The following is a 17,891-nucleotide window of genomic DNA, read 5'->3' as shown; positions in this document are numbered from 1 at the left end:
AAATGTAATGGAGCCTTCTTCACATTTAATGTTGAAAATTTTGTAAAAGAAGAACAAAATAAATAAATTTCAATGTACCTAGTATTAGATTGAGATTTTGGCCCTTTACTACAGAACTTTTAAAATTCAATTAAATAGGGCACTGCAGACTACATGACAACGTATGAATAAAAATGAATACAACATAGAATGCAATTCACAGAGTAATGTCGGCTATTTAATGCAAAATAAAATGCAATGAACACAGTAGTGTTAGCTATTCCTCTATTGAAAAATGGTTAGCAATGTCATGCAATAAGGGTACATTTATAATGCATTTCACAGTGTTTAAAACTATCACGTGCCGGAAACAACAGTATGCTAATTTGTTGCGCCGCTTCGACCTTCAGCCGACCTTCAACTTCTAAATTATAACTTTTACCCGCTCATTACATGAACTGCATGAAAGGGCGGAAAATATGAAGTAAAGAAATGTAAAAAATAACAGCCATTTGAATTAGGTCGACAACGCAGTCTATTCAACCACCCTAATTGCGTTCCTCATGTAATGTCAAAGTTATTTTGAAAAATTATCACTCTTTTCAGAGTTGAGAGAGCGAAACTTTTTGAAAGGCCGACCCTCAATCAATGATCACAATCTCTTTCCATACAAACGCCATTGTATTTTCCACACACTTGCTTTGTGAAAAAGCTACAGAAAAATCAATGTGTCTAACAACAATATATATCGACATGAACAAAATGGATTGTGGGTTGTGCTTTATAACTGAAAACTATATGCTGAGAGAGTAGATATCGCACAATGCACAATATCGACATGAACAAATTTTTGTTTGCTTCAGGCTGTGGTCGTCATTGTGTGGATTTTTCAAACGTTGGGAAAATCGATGACAGCACCATTTATATAGATATGAAGTTCTTAACAAGCTTGATTTAGACCACAAGTTTATTTAGTGAAAAAGTGAAGGTATTTGAAAAATTACATCTCCTAGGCCTCGGCATATATTTTTCAATATATTCCTCTATGTATTCTTGATAGAGTTTTTATTTTGATAGACTGGAAACCTTTTTAAAGACACGACTAGTTTCTGAAATTGGTGGAGTCTTGGAAAATAGAGCACTAGTCTTGCAAATTGTAAAAAATCTATTCCAAATGTATGGGCAATTATTGAATAACGATTAAAATCTCCTTATCAAATTAAATTCATGAATTTCTCCTGAGTTTGACCAATTTAATTGAAAAATATTCATACACAAGCTTCTATTATTCAATTTGCCAATTTTCTCAACTAAAAGTATGAATTCTAAATTTCTAGTTTATAATACTGTTGGTACTCTAGTTGGTACTTATACTGTATATTAGTACTTATACTATATACTATATACTTATACCATATTAGTACTTAACTGGCTTATCGTTTATTACGAATCTCTGATGGTCTATCGATTACATAATTGATAGACATCCTCTGAATCAATATGAATGTATCATACATTATTTGTTTTATACATTGATAATAGTCATGTCATGACTAAATGGTAATGGTCATGACTCAGTAAATGATGTGCACGAATCAATTGTCACCCACGAATGTGTTTTTCTACTTAGAATGACAATTATACATTCGATCATTTATTATATATTATTAGTATCAATCTGGTGGTAAAGAATAATTTGGAAGTGAAAGTCACGAGAATAGCCTATATAGAGCTCATATAGAGCTATATAAGATTGAAAAATAGTGTAAGTTTTAGAGATGTTCTTGCTTCCTCACCTTAACCTGGTCCTGTTCGCCTTGGTATTCAATACTTTGGAATATGTTCCACGTATATCTTCTCCTTATTTCCATACGCGCTAGATACCTCCTGTACCATCTCTGAATCAGAATGGCTGCTTTCATGGCTGAAAAAGAAGTAGGACAAATTGAAAATCAGCTTAGCTTATTCATAAAAATTGGAATTATGGAAAACTGGTATCCAGAATAAGAATTCCATTGGAAAAGTATACTGGACTTGTCTATTTCCATCTCATTCCAATCAATGTAATGTTCACATTTGTACCAGCTCTATTACTCTGATAATAACACGGCTACTAATAGAGTATAGGAGTACGGCTACTAATATATATACGGCTACTAATAGGAGAAAGTTGACCAAACTTGTAATACTGCTACAACCAAGTCTGGTGACTGAATGCTGGCTACAAATTCCTTACAAAAGAAGGAGATAAATGGAAAAGTAGAAGAGGTGTGGTAGGGAGCCTGATACCATGACGCACAATTTCGCTCGCCTCTGATCTGTCACGTGACCATCCAAGTGGAAGTGATTATTATCGGTCTCGGTCGGAAAAGTGACGCAAAGTCGATGAAAGACTTCCATGTTCCCTGGGAGACCCTGTATTACATGTGGGTAGTGGAGATAGCTGACTCTATGGCGGCTTTCCAGGAAAACATGAGAAAAAACTTCGTAAAGTGGCTTAAAGAAAGCAGAAAACCAGAACTGTGAAAGAAATTGAGCTGAAAATCGGATGGAACAAGACTGGATGATTTCAATACAGTAGTTGTAATGTAATAGGATTATTATCACACAGGTTCTCTTGTATTTTGTACTTTTATAATATGAAATATGATCTCTGATCAAAAACACTCTTGAAAATATATTTTTCGCCACACTTGGATGTAATGAGCTGGTTTACGTGCGTCATATGGAGGCCGAAAGTGATTGTTTTCCGACCAGGCCGGTAAAACTTTACAGCCCTAGGGCTGTAAAATGACCTTGAATAACAGCTGATCGTGTCCGATCCCGATCTCACAAAAATCATAGAGAGATAATCTCATAACGACTGTAATAATCTATATAATTATGTATCGTGAATCGCGGTATTATGTCTATAATATATTTTATAAATTACTGTTTAATAATTTAATATTTATTGTGTTTTTGATATCAAACAATGAATACAATGGCTGCATTGTCCATTGTCAGAAAAGTACGTATCGCAAGTACATTTAAAAGTGAAGAATCGAATTTGAAATCAAAGTACAATAATTGTATCAATATTTAAAAGTGAGGTAGAGTAATAATTGTTTCTTTTTTATTATCGAATTCCACTTCTTAATGCAATACAATCAACTATAATAACAAGAAAATACAGCAGAGATCTGAAGTTTAAGGTAAGCCTACTGGTGAAACTCAGCCTTGACTATAAAATTCCTATTAATTTTTCCGTAATTCATTATTAAAACTTTTAGATAATTTATCTTTAATATTGAACCATATAGAGAAAACATTAGGCCCACTCAAGATTGAATCTTCGAATGTTTTCTCTATGATTTCAGAGCAATATTTTGTTGTGAAAATGCCGGCAAACCGGCTTCAAATTAATATGCCGTCATACACTATATTATAGTAGCCTACATACGTTACCTGACTTAATTCAGAGTGAAAATTTTATTGTGAAACAGATAATAATATTAATTTTAATAATATAAGTCACGAGCCAAAGTCTGTTGTACCTTTGACTATAGAAAGAACCTTCTTCTATAGAAAGAACAACCTTCTTTCTATAGTCAAAGGTTGTACGCTTTTTAGGAGTGAAGTAAACTTTTTTAGAAGTCTAGTTTACAGTATTACGTGTATGCTAAGAGTTATCAGTCAGGCCTCTTCCTTCAACAATACCCAATAGCCGAGAGCGTAAAGGCGTAATACAACTGAACTCAGCTCAGTGAATAACAAACACGATCTAGGTTCGAATCTCGGTCAATGACATTTTTTTTGTCGATGAATTTCGACTTTTATTAGCTATTTTTTATATTAGTTACCATAATTTAAATTTCAATCAATTTTTTAGATATATTTTGAGACAAAACTGTGAAATATGCAATTATATTAATTTTTCATCACATTATTTCAAAATAGTAATGAAAATTCTATTCATCCATCTATCCATGAGATATTGCACCGGGCGCAAAGCGCGAGCTATAAAAATTCAAACAATTATTCGAAATATTAATAGTATAAAAATATGGTCACTATTGTAAATTATTAATTAGTAATATTGAAATTAATTGACAGTAAAAGTTGTCATAACCAAGATTCAAACTATCAAAATAGGCTGTTTGAATTTTATTAATTTTTCAATTTCTTATAAATATTGGGAAGTTTTTTTTTTGGTGTGGCGAAAAATAGCGTTCGCAACACGGGCAAAAATGTTTTTCCGGCTCTCGAACGCTTCAAGTTCTCGACTTCGTCTCGAACTTGAAAACCGCGATCTCGAGCCGGAAAACGTACATTTTCGACCCTAGGTGCGAAATATACTATTCGCCCCACTTGGATGTAATGAGCTGGTTTTCGTGCGTCATATGGAGGCCGAAAATGATTGTTTTCTGACCAGGCCGGTAAAAGTTATACGGCCCTAGGGCTGTAAAGTAACCTTGAAGTCAGCTGATTCTGATTTGATGTGAACGTGTTTACAAAATGGTTAATGAAACGGAATCAGTTTATGCTTCTAGAATTGAATAAGTATTCTGCAATAAGATACTATCATTTTATTTGGATGAATGAAATACAGATAAGATATATATATATTATAAACTATTCAAATTCTATTTTCAGAGTAGGATAGAACTTCTAACCTAAACTTCCGAAGTCAACGACAACAAGCATTGTTGACGTTGTCATTCAGATTGGCCAAATTCCAAGTGTGCTAAAACAGCTGATCAAAAAACTTTTCATTATCTGTGTTTATTATTCAAGAATCAAAACATTTATAATAATATCATCTTATTGTCATTTGGAAGAATAAAAAGTCTAGACTTTTAAACTTTTTTTCGGCCTACGGCCTCGGACTTGAAAACCGATTTCGAGCCGGAAAAGTCTCATTTTCGGCCCTAGGTGCGAAATATACTATTAAGATCGCCCCTATGATTTGTGATAAACTGCGACATGTAGAACAGAATTCCCTTATCATCAGAATTGAGCAGTAAAAAGGAATGTAAATTATCCTTCAAGAAAATTCAGGTCCCTTCCAAACCGAACAAAATCCATTGCTGAAAACTTGGGTTAGATTTCGTAGAATCAGGAATGAAAATTAGAAGATGAGAGGGTAGAAGATGAGTGGAAAAGGGAGAGAAGAGTAGAAGAGGAGCGATATGAGACATTGGTGATGGAGAAAGGAGAAAGGATTTACTGGAAAGAGCAGACGGATAATATTGATGCCAAAAGGTGTGAAGGAGAACGAGCGTATTATGAGTAGGAGGAGGGAAACTTGACACTTGAGATAGAACTAGAACAAAGGAGATAAAGAAATCAAGCGAAATTTAAGGAATTAAGGAAATACAAGAAAGGGAAAGAAAATACTGCGGTGAAAAAACAACGATGAAAACATGAGAACACAAGAGCAACCCAAATAGAAAAGAGAAAAACGAGTAAAACCCATTAAAATTGGGAGAGGAGAAAATCAAGCAAAATCTGAAGTAACTACAAAAAAAGGAAGAAAACAATGCGGTAAAAAACAATTATGAAAACATGAGAACACAGGAGCAAACCGAATAGAAACAGGGAATAAACATTGGAATAGGGTAATGGAGCTAGAGGAACAATAATGAGTTCAGAAAAGTAGGAAGAACGTTAAAAACAAGAGTGAAACACAGAGAAACATAATATTGATGAGCAGAAAGAGAAAGGAAATGAAGTGAGAAGGGATTTGTGAGGGTGTGTATCTTAGTCGTGGAAAGGAGGAACGAATCGGCGTGCAAAGATTCAATCCTATTAGGGAGTTGAAATCTCATTATAGTCTGTGGCCGGTCGGCAGTGGTAGCACAGTGGCAGTGAGCTGTGTTGGAAAAATACGAGGTTAGCCGCTTATCTAGCTCGTTGTGAGGTTCCGTTTCAATACAAAGAAAACAGGGGTTGCTGGTGTGGACGAATAGAAAAAAAGGGTTAGAGAGAAAAAACAAGAGGAAAAAAATAAATGAGAAGAATAAAGAGGAACCTAGAAAAGCGTTGGATAGAAAAGCGTGGATGGGGAGTAAAATTATAAAAGAGAAAGAGAGAGAGAAAAATTCAAAGATGAAGAGAGAAATATTAAAAGAGAGAGTGAGAAAGTGTGGGGAGAAGAAGAGAGAGGATTAGTTGATAGAATTAGATACAGTAATAGTGTTTGTAGAGTGGAAGAGGAGAACTATTCAGAAAGAAAAACATAGAAGTAGAACAGAAAGTGAAAGTACTTCAACAGTTTGTAAGAACAGAGATGCTGACTTGGGGAAAGGCAGTGAAAGAAAAAATTGATAATACAGAGAATGATTGATATAGTATAATAAAATACAGTATATGGTTGAGAGAATGATAAATTGAAAGGTGAGTGAGAGTATAATGAATCAAATTTGAATTGATAAGTAGTTCTAGACTGAATACGCAATAGAGTAGACGAGAAGAGAGTGAGTATTCAAATGATACATAGCTAGGAGAAGAGGGAAGAAAAAAAATAAAAAACTAATTCCGAGAGAAGACAGAAAATAAATAGGAGAGTGATAATATTGTGAGAGGATTATTAATATACAAAATACTGAAACAGGCAAAAGTGGAAGAGGGGATGGGAAGAGATAGAGGAACGATAATAAAAATAGTTATAAAGAAAGAGCTTGAGATGAAAAGCATAAGAGAAAAAAGGAGTGTGAAGAGTTTTCGAGTAATAAAAAAATATTTGCATTGAAACGAGAATAAATTGAAGGCGAATGGAAAAACATCAAAGACACTATCAAAGAAGTAGCCCATGAAACACTTGGCACGAAAAAAATTGTTAAAAGACGAAAAGGTTTGAAAATTTGGAACGACGAGATTTCTCAAGCTATTGCAGACAAGAAAAAAGCATACAAGGAACTCCTTCAGTCACCAACAGACCACACAAAAGAAAATTATCGGCTCAAACGTAAATATAGCGAAAACAACTGTTAGGAAAGCACATGAAGATTCATGGGACAGATTCATCTCAGGAATAGAGGATGACCTTCATGGCAGGCAGGAAGTTGCTTACAAATGGATGAGACACCTCAATAGTACGATCAAAGAAATGGCTGAGATGAAAAATGTGAGCAAACATGAATGGATTGAACACTACAAAGAACTGTGGTATGACCAAGATTTGCCAGTCATGGAAAGTATTGACCAGCGGATGTATCCAGTGAGTGATGTTGATCTCATAAGCATTGATGAGTTGGAAGAAGCCCTCAATCAAACAAAAAATAGGAAGGCAACTGGGGTAGATCTGCTAAATAATAATGGAGCTTTTAAAATATGGCGGAACATTATTGAAATTTCGACTGCTTCATTTATTCAACATGTGCTGGACATCACGCTATGTGCCTGAGGAGTGGAGAAAAGCTTTAGTAATATCTCTATTCAGGAAGGGAAGCAGAAAAGACCCAAATAATTATAGAGGTATATGCTTGTTGAGCAATGTCTATAAATTGTACAGCAGAGTTCTGAACAATAGACTTCGGAAAATCTCTGATGTACTTCTATTAGAGGAGCAGGCTGGTTTCAGAAAGGGCCGATCATGTATGGACGATGTTTTCTCATTGAAACAGATCATAGCAAAAAGAGTGGAATTCAATTTAGAGACACACCTTGCATCCATGGACTACGAAAAAGCGTTTGATAAAGTCAATCGTCAATTATTGTTAGATAAGTTAATCCAACGAGGTTTCCCAGTTCATTTAGTCTAAGTCGTCAAGAGTTTGTACAGCGAGACAAAAATAATCCTAGACTGCTCAGGCTCCAGTCAGAGGAAATTGTTATCAATGTTGGTTTGAGACAGGGTTGTCCTCTCTCACCAACTCTCTTCAATATTTTTATGCGGACGACCTTTGTAGGAAGTGGAAGCAAAAAATTCACCCAGGTATACAGCTAACACACAATATTGCTGTCAATTCATTATGGTTTGCAGATGATCAAGTGGTATTGCAGGAATCAGAGGACGATATGCAAAGAGCAATATACCAACTCCATCTCCTGAGCTCAGAATATAATATGAAGATTTCCTTGCACAAGACAAAAGTGATGGCATTTCTGGGGAAGTCTCCGATACGTTCTAAAATAGTTCTCAACAACAGAATACTGGAACAGGTATCACATTTCAAATATTTGGGATGTGATATTACATACGAGGAAGACCATGACTTGAATGCAAAAATTAACAGATTCCAGTACATATGCGAAACTATCAACAGAACTCCCAAAAATAAAGCCCGAAAAGATTATAAAGATTATATCTCAAATTTTATAAAGTAATGGCCGTCCCTACACTTTTGTATGGCTCTGAAACCTGGGTACCAAAGAGAAGGGAGTGAAGCAGGTCACAGGCGGCCGAAATGAGATTATTAAGGTCAATGAAGGGATGCACCAGAGAGGACAGGCTTTATAATATTGATACCCGTAGAGAGCTCAATGTGATCTCTATACCTCAACGAGTTGACGAGAATCGAAAGCAGTGGAGAGAACACGTTGAGAGAATGGGAAACGGAAGAATCCCCAAAGCTGTCATTGCTTACAAGCCAGAAGGGAGGAGAAGTATTGGCAGACCAAGAAAAAGGTGGGAGAATGTTTGAAGGCGGAACAGGTATTAATGCCTACCCCTGTAACAAGACGACGACGACGACGACGACGACGAGAGTAAATTTGTACTTAAGGATATTGTACTTAAGGATACGAAGAGCAAAAAGGGGAAGAAGAACAAAGGAGTATGAGTATTGAGGAAACAGTGAGGATGAATGGAAGATAGAGGAAGTACAGGAGGAAGATATGGGAGTGAGACCGGAAGTAATAGAAAGGGTTTCTAAAGGTAAACAGTTGGAGACCTCAGATTAATGGGGTAATTTGCAAGGAAGGCGGTCTAGCAGGAATCTGTGAACTACCACTAACTTCATAAGTACTTCTCAAAGTAAAGCTGCCCTCCCAGGGAAGGATTAGAGAGATTCTGTTGATGATAGTTTTGATTGGAAACTACTTCATACACTAGTTTTTCCAACTTTGAAAATACTACACTTATAGCTACTGCACTTTATATTACAATTTGCATCTACTACTACTAATCCAATACCACCCACTTCTTCTACTACCACTATGAGTCTATTGAGACTTAACACTATGAGTGCTATTTGAGTCTTATAGGGAACTAGATTTTCATAATAATCTTGTGTAACCCTATGATATAATAATTATTAAACGACTTTTGAAATACTAATGCAGCTACTGAGACCATATCACTGGGCCAATACATATATATTATATTCCACGTGAAAACTACGGTTATAGTCCATTCAAGTACAGCGTTTTCTATTTCACTATTATTACTCCAGGCGACTAAATAAGTCCGGGCGAATAACAAACTCAAAGAGTTTGAAGTTATATTCACCATAGTAAAAGTTGGTGGAATTGGATAAATCTTTCGGATATTGTAGTATGATTATTTTGGAGCTTCCAGATGGCTGAATTGATCCGATATCCTCGACATTATTAGAATTACAGACGATTTCTTGAAAATCGACATATTTTTGCCGCCATCTTGTTTTTTTCATGGTGACAAACATTTTTGAGATCGCCATCATAGATATTATCTTTCTACACATCATTATAAAGAGATTGATACCATTCCCAAGTCTGTACCTTCAAGGAGTCATGAGTTACACGGTTACTTATAATCTTATAATACCGATAAGAACTTTTTTCTCTTTATAAACTTCTTCCTTGAATTTCATGAGAATGTCTATCATGAAATTGTCTCTCAGAGACAATTTTAACGAGATTTCTTCTACTTTTATAATTAGGCTAAAAATATCATGGAGGCCTGCATATTCCAATGTATCACTATTATTTAATGTTCAAGGTGTTTCATCCATCATGATCCTGATCATGATCACGACTTGTGAGAGGCACTGAAACATTACCCCTAGCCAGTCAAATCACTCGATGTATAATGTGTTATGTTCATGATTAATATTGAATCAGACGAACTCTATCAGATTATATCGATCAACCTTCCATTATTTCACGCTTCCACAAAACTTATGCGATAGCAAACAATTCTAAACTATAGGCCTATTCTCATTCCACCTCATTCATTCTCATGCTATTATTCCAGATTTCAATCAATGCAACGTCATATTTATGTCAAACCGGTGTTTGGAATTTTATTGGCTTTGTCGCAGTTTGGTGTTGAATATTAATGTCTGTCACTCAGTTTTCACACAGCAAATTCGTGTACGATTTGTTTTGACAAGGGATTTTATTGTTGAAAAAACATGCGATAAAAAGTTCGGACCTGGGCTGCGACAAAGCGAGCAACGGATTATACGAATGACTGATGCCGGCTTTAGGGGAGGGGATTACAAGGGAGTATGAGTTATTAATGCCGAAGAGGGTAGAAAGTATGAAATGGGAGAAGAGAAAGAGAGGAAAAAAAGAAAAGAGGAGAAAAATTCAGGAATAGAGGAAGAGAATACTAGCAATGATTTCCGTATTTTGAGAAAGAATGACAAAAAAGAAAGTTAGAAACAGAGAAGAGGTGACAGAAAAACAGAAAAGAATGGGGAAAAGAAAAACGTAGAAACATGATTATCATAGTAAAAAGGTTGAGTGGGATTGTTGGGGAATTATTGGAAGGTAGAATTTCAAAGAATTTGAAATGAAAATGTTAAAATAGGATGAGAGAAAAGGAGGTGGAGTGGAATATAGAAAGAAAACTTGGGAAGGAAAGGCATAGAAAGTGGAAAAGGGGGATAGGAAGAACTGGAACAAAAGATGTGAATCGAAGGAGTAGTAATAGTTCCCGGGAAAGAAAAAGAGGATGTTGGAATAGTGGAAGGAAAGGGAAGAATATGATATAAGAAGAGGACAGAATGGATGGGATAAGATGAGAATAAAGCGTTGAGATATTGTGGTGGTGATGAGGAATATGGGGAGGGATAAGGAACTGAACGATTGATAGGAGGAAGGTTGGTGGGAGGGTTGAGGAGGAGGATGAGGAGTGGGAAGTGGAGGAGAAATAGAGAATGAAAGACAGAGAATGAAAGAGTGGGTGGTGGTCGACGAAGAGAAGGTTATGCAGGGGATGAGGGTGGTGGAAGGAGAGAGAGTGAAGGTGGCCGCAGAGTAGAATGATTAGGAGAGGTAGGAGGTGGTGGAAGAGTTGTAAGCCCCACATTGTCATGTCAGCTGGGGATGAATTGTACACAGTAGAAAATAAATTGCATCACATCAAAAGCTTAGAACTACCTAACGACAGAAAATGTGAGCGCTTAATATCGCTCAACACGAAGAATATTGGAATTAGATTCATTGTGATGACATTCCCAGGACTTGGTCCATTCGTATTTTCATGGGTAGGACCAGAAACAGAATGTGAAGACGGGGAATTCAGTTGAATCTAATCATAAAAGACAAATCGTCAATTGATTCGATTCCAATAAAAAAGAACAATCAATAGACAATTTCAATTAAAAAGTATTCAATCTCAATCAATAATATAAGTAGGTTCGATAAATATCTTACAATGTAGAATTATCTATAATCAAGAAAACAGAATCCGATAATAGATTCTATTTTTTATAATAATTCACCAGTGTAGTTATTTAGTGTGAAATTGAAAGTTTAATTTGAAAATCATTTACAAATGAAATCCAAGCTACTGCAGAGAAATAGTGCACACTTACTTTAAGAGATAGAACAAAATATTAACCTCCGATTTGAATTTATAGAAACAAAAAAGATTTGGGTGTCCACGGTTGGAAAAGTCATTTTTTTGGGATGAGACAAATATAATTTGTCATCAATAATCGACCATAAAATTTATTCAATCAAAATCAAAATCAATTTATTTGCCATAAAATACATTACAATTATATGAATTGTCCTCTAAATACAATTTGACTTTGAAAATAATATTTCTGTAATAAAACACAAATGTCAATCAAATTAGTAAATAGAGAAAGCAAAACATCAAGCTTTTTTATCAATTCGTGGCTCGACTAGCATAAGTTAAGAACTTGTGCGCTAGCCGATATAAATTATGCAGATATTTGTAAGACAATAATATAATTACCAAACAAAATACATTATTATTGAATTTATTCGGGTATAATATATTATAATATATTGAACAATAATTGATTTTCGTTGTAGAAAACTCATATCTAGTGAATAGTCCCGATTTCAGTGAAATAATGTAATATAATGATCATAATAAATGTAGTAATAATAGTCATAATGATAATCTAATCCTATAGGCTATTAAAAGAGAAGTAATAAATAGGTAAAGATGGAATCTGTTTTGATCGAATGAAGTAAAAGTAACAATGAGGTGGTCCATATGGCTAGAAGTAATGGAGGTAAAAATTTTTTATTTATATTCCTAAGTCGAAGAAAATCATTTCTTGAACCCACTTATCTAATTCCTTAGCTTTGGTTTTAGTGATTCTATTGATAATAAAGGACGTTGGTATTTTGTTGATGAGGATTTTTTGCTATAATAGAACATTTGATGGCGATTTACTGATAAAACTGTCCTGTCAACATTGTACATATTTGTTCCAGATAGACGTATATTATATGGTGTAGTGTGGATTGTAAATTGATCTTTATTTTTATTGATGGATAGGATTATGTTTCTCGCATAGGTCTGTCGCAGTGTGTGTACTTTCAATTCATTGAATATGAGTCTGCTGGGATATAGTCTAGGTCTCCCTAAGGCGGCTCTTATAATATGCTTTTTGTAGATTGAACAATTTTTTACAGTGAGTGTTGTAGGCTGCACCCCAAGCTTCAATAATATATTGGAAGAGGGAGTGTGCATATGCAAAGTATATTTTTCTAATAATCTCTATGTCTTTAAGTTTATTTAATCTATAGAATACGCTGATAAGATATTTTAACTTGGAGCAGTAAATAACGACCAATAGCAGTAAAAAGGCAAGTACTACAATAGAACTATCGACTAACCATTGATTGAAGAGTTGGATTACTTCATACTAAATTCAAGTAGCAGATGGCAACAAGATAAAATCAGCATCATGTTCCCTGAAGGTGAGCACAAACTTATGTGCATTTAGGTTTCCATCAGCTGATGCTATGCTTATTGTGCTATGCTTATTGAGCTATGCTTATCTGTCTCACTATTCCTATACAAATGCATATATAATGAGCTGAACATCAGCTGATGAAAATCGAAATGCGTGTGCTCGTGGCGCATAAGTCTGTACGCAAAGTGCGTACCCAATATCCCACAAATTTGAAATGATTGTAATTATTATGAGTGAAGTTGATGCAATTAAATCTGTTCCAATATCTAATTTTGTTTTTAATGGATCAAATCATGTTAATCATGTTAGTTGCCTGTGAATTTGTACTAGCTTGTGATTCTTAATTTCTTGACAATGATCGACATCATCTTTCAGAGATCAATATAGAATTATAATGCTTTGAATTACTCACTTCGCTCAGCCTTAGGCATGGTGAACTCGGGCGCCTTCTTGAACTGCCTGAAGAGGTTCCTCGGCGAGAAGGCGGCCAGAAACGCGGCCACACCGCCATGATGACGCTGCACCTGGTGTGATGACGTCATCGCCGCCTCCTGATCAGCTGATGTGCTGGTTGAAGTGGTGTCGGAGGAGGATGAGTCGCCCCCGCCCCCCTTGCAGCTGCCGCCGCTGCACCTCAGCATCACATTGCAGCTGCAGCTGATAAGACCAGTGCAGACAGCTGCATCTTCAGTGACAAGCAGGAGGTCAGAGTACTGTAAAGTTGACGATAGATTCTAGGAGAAAGAGGGAAGAAGCATTAAAGAGGTTGAACAATCTTCAGGAGAGAATTGATAAAATAGGAATAAAGGTATATGGGAAGGAGATACAAGGAAAGAACAATATTTAGTAAAGAGAAAGAAGTGAAGAACGGAGCTTGAGTCTAATGCAAAAACCGGAATTTACAAGGTGATGATTGAGAGGAAGGAATTGGGAATAAATTAAAGAAGAGGTAAGACAGGAGAAGGAAGAATGAACTTAGGAAAAATTTGATAGTTCAGAATTCTATATTTTCAAAGAATTGAGGTTGGATTGGAGAGCAGACAGCAACGGTGAAAAGGCATGTGAACTGGAAACCTGGGAATCACAAAAAGTGATAGATGTTGGAAGGGAATCTGAACAGAACTTCAGGAAGTATATGGTAAGTGGATTGAGGAAGATCAGTTAGTAGTTGTGGAAAACAATTTAGAAATTTAGAAGTGGTAGCAATATCAGTGACATTCGGATGAGGAGGATAAGAAGTGAATGCGAAATAGTTGTGGAAAGTTATATGATGATGTGGGTTGAGAAGGAAGACAACGGAAGTGATAGTGTGAGAGAGAATTTAGAAAGAAGAAGAAGGTAGAAAAAATTAAAGAAGAAAGAGGAGACGTATGAATAGGTAAGAGTGGTAGGGGGTGAAGCAAGGGGAAGGCAAGAAAATTGAAGGATGGGAAATAGTAGAGGGCAAAGGAGAAGTGCAAAATTGGTAGGAATCCCCCACCAAATCAGTTGCTGCACGTTGCTGATTGGTTAGGTATTCTGTAACAAACAAGAATATTATTGATTAATAATTTGAGTTTTGAATAGATTACATAATAAATTGTCTATTTACATCACGACGTTGTTATAAGAAATGTATTGTTAACATGATATACTACTTGTGAGCATTCCAAGTGAAATAATTGGATTGATTGCTATTCAAACTCCCTCAATAATAAATTAGGGTTTCTCGTTTTATAAAGGATTTTATTTCTTCAAGCAAAAGAGCACGGGTACATAACTTTAATCATTGACGTAAATCTAATATTCATTCAGAGCCATTCTAGCTCAGAGCTATGTTCTTCTTCTCCAATACTGTACATGACTGTCGAGTTAAGATACTGAACACAATTGGATAGAGAAATGAAAAAAATCCATCAAAAGTATCTCATTAAAGTATAACATTTCAGCCAATCGAAATTGCACTTATAACTTATCCTTAGTGAAGAGCATTTTCTCCACAATGAATTAAAAATTCACTTTTTCTCAAGAGCTTGATACAAAATTCGCCTCGAGATTGAATTATCGTGTTGAAGGAATAAAATCTCCAATTTATTGTACAAAAAAGTCACTTTCACCCCAGGAATGGATATAATATTCATCTCCAGATTGAAATATTGCTTTGAATTGAATTAAAACTTCAAATCATAGTGCTTTTATTCCGTTTCCATCCTCTTTACATAAAATTATCCGGTTAAATATTTCCAAGTAGTTTTTCTAGTAGCTGAACCAAACGTCTAGAGAATCTAATAAATTCTTAGTGCTAAATATTTTCTCATAGTTCAGCATTGGCAAATGAAATGAATTAATAATGTGGAAGGTTCTTCTGGGTAGAGGGGTAGAGGGAAAAGGAATGGAAAACAAAAACGGCAAGACAAAAGAGTAAGAGAAAACATAGAAGGAAATAGAGACTTCCAGAGTGGAGTGGAAGAAAGAAACGAAATCAATTAGAGAAAGGATTTGTTTGTGTTTTAGTCTTCAAAAGGGTCACTTAGGCTTGAAGAGAGAAAAAGCTTATATGGAAATACTACTACAGCACTGCTAAAGCTAAGATAGAAATACTAAGTAAGATGCTGGTACTGAAAATGTGTATGAGAGATGGAAGGGAGATGAGAGAAGAAGACTTGAAGAGAAAAGTGAGAGAGAAACAATTCGGAACGAAGAAAATAGCAGATGAAGAAAACCAAAAGAAGAGTGAAATTAGAGAAAGATGAAGAATTAGACCTTGGACCATGTGAGTGAATTGAATTTTTTAGAAGACAATGAATGATAAAGAAGATAATAAAATGATAGGAGAATAAATTATTGCAAGTATATTGGATCAATATTGAGTGGGAGCTGAATATAGTAAGTTAAGAAAAGAATGTATGCATAAAAGATGAGTGAATACAGAGGTTGAAATTGATGGTTAGTTTCTAATAACGAACATGTGGGAAATCAAATTTAGAAACGATTAATGAGAAACGAAAGTAATATTCAGTTCTACTGGAGAATAAACTATAATATAATTTATAACAAGAAAAATAATTGACTTTAACACGAACAGATAGGAAATTAACGAATGACGCATCATCACGACTGATTGATAAAATTTCAAATTTTGCATATAGATTCTTAATTTATTTATTTATTCACAATTATCACAAAAACGTCAAAATTTGAGTTTCACTCAAATGACAGGTGACATGTCAGTATAATCTAATATTAAATTATTCCTAAATTATTCTTAATTTACCGAGGATGGTTATAGGCCTCTTTTAAATTCTTCAATATTTAAGTAGGTCAAAATTTCAGTTTGTCAAGTTTTCAATTGGACCCTTGTGGAGCACGGTTTACCTGTTATTCTGCGATAAATATATTTTCACTGAATAACAATGTGGAAAGGGAAGAAGAGTGAGTTGAAGTTTTGAGATTTAGAAGTAAAGTAGCAACATAATTCAAGGCTGTTCGGTGCACTTTCTTTGTCATTTGAATTGGATAATATTTTTCAATATAATTGTTAAGATCATTATAAGAGTGAGAAAAAGTGGCAACTGAAATATTCAAGTGGTCTAATTAGCGAGTTATGGGTTGTTGAAGTGCTAACTTTCCAGATTCCGTTTTCTTTCCAGATCATAAACGGGTTCGATTATATTATTAGAACTTCTCTTGAAAATTCGAAAAATGTATCTTTTCAAAATAAAACATTTTATTCCCCATATCGTTCATAAATAAGAAGTAACATTTTTTGTAAATTCGATAACTTGTTTATTTTGGCATTAATCGCGAAAAAACGCATATTAGAACAAAGCCAATATACTGAATGTATTAAAAAAACTCCAATGGAAAATTGGAAAATTCGAAACCGTTTATGATCTGGAAAGAAGAATGGAGTTTAGCAATTCAACAACCCATAACTCGCTTATTAGACCACTTAAAAATTTCAGTTGCCACTTTTTCTCACTCTTATAATGATCTTAACAATTATATTGAGAAAGATAATCCAATTTAAATAAAAATAAAAAGGAAGAGAGTGGGAACCATCAAATGAGAAAAATGCGTTGCACTAATCAGTGAAAATTGAAAAATTTGTTCCATAATATAATACAAGCATAATATGGTTCAGTCACAAGAAAAAGCTTGTAATTGCAGCAGCCTTATGGGAACCGAGATTTTTCTCGTCATTGAACCATGAGCACAGAAGAGCAGAAGAGAGTGGAAAAGAAGAGTTTGCAATCTTTATTTATAAAATCTACTGGAATGGAAAGAGAATAACAAACATTGAATAAGCTGAAGAAAACCAGAGGCAGAAAGTGAATAGTAATTAGATAAGGAATAGGTTCAAAAGTATAAAGATAAGAATGAAAGTTAATATGAAATGGAGGGCAAAAATAAATGTGTAATTAGGGAGAGTGGGTTACAAGATATCTACGAACTCTAAGTGAATTGAGACATAAGAAATGCGTGCTCAGAAGACTATGTAACAAAGATGATAGTGTCAAATAGGAAAGGATACATAATGTTGTGATAGAAAGAGAGAAATGCTATGAAAACGTTCGATGAGGATGGAAATATTAAGGAGACTGTGAATAACACAGAGAAAACGTTTAGGGGGAAAAAAGATACGGCAGAAAAGAGAGACATCTAGCCTTGTTCTGCTTTTCATTTAAAGTTGGTCTTGATATTGCTTTTGAGGGTGGCGGGTGGTGGGAGGGTGGAAGAGGGAAGTCTGGCTCTTATTACAGTGGATCTTCAGAAAAGCATCAGCATTGAAATGTCGCACTAAATAGTCGTAACTTCAAACACTAATCGACTTGTATT

General features: G+C 34.9%; 1 protein-coding gene across 1 annotated transcript in view; it reads right to left on the bottom strand.

The window, feature by feature from the left end:
* The window catches only part of LOC111052624 (serine/threonine-protein phosphatase rdgC), a 262,290-nt gene that overhangs the window by 146,014 nt on the left and 98,385 nt on the right, over positions 1-17,891 (bottom strand). Inside the window, 2 exon segments of the mRNA XM_039423565.1 lie at positions 1,776-1,903; positions 13,486-14,591. Coding sequence (XP_039279499.1) covers positions 1,776-1,903; positions 13,486-13,714 — 357 coding nt within the window. The 5' untranslated portion in view covers positions 13,715-14,591.

Source organism: Nilaparvata lugens, chromosome 3, assembly GCF_014356525.2.
Source record: "Nilaparvata lugens isolate BPH chromosome 3, ASM1435652v1, whole genome shotgun sequence".
NCBI classification, from domain to species: domain Eukaryota; kingdom Metazoa; phylum Arthropoda; class Insecta; order Hemiptera; family Delphacidae; genus Nilaparvata; species Nilaparvata lugens.
The sequence above is the reverse complement of the archived record's forward strand: the minus strand, read 5'-3'. Positions and strand labels throughout refer to the sequence as shown.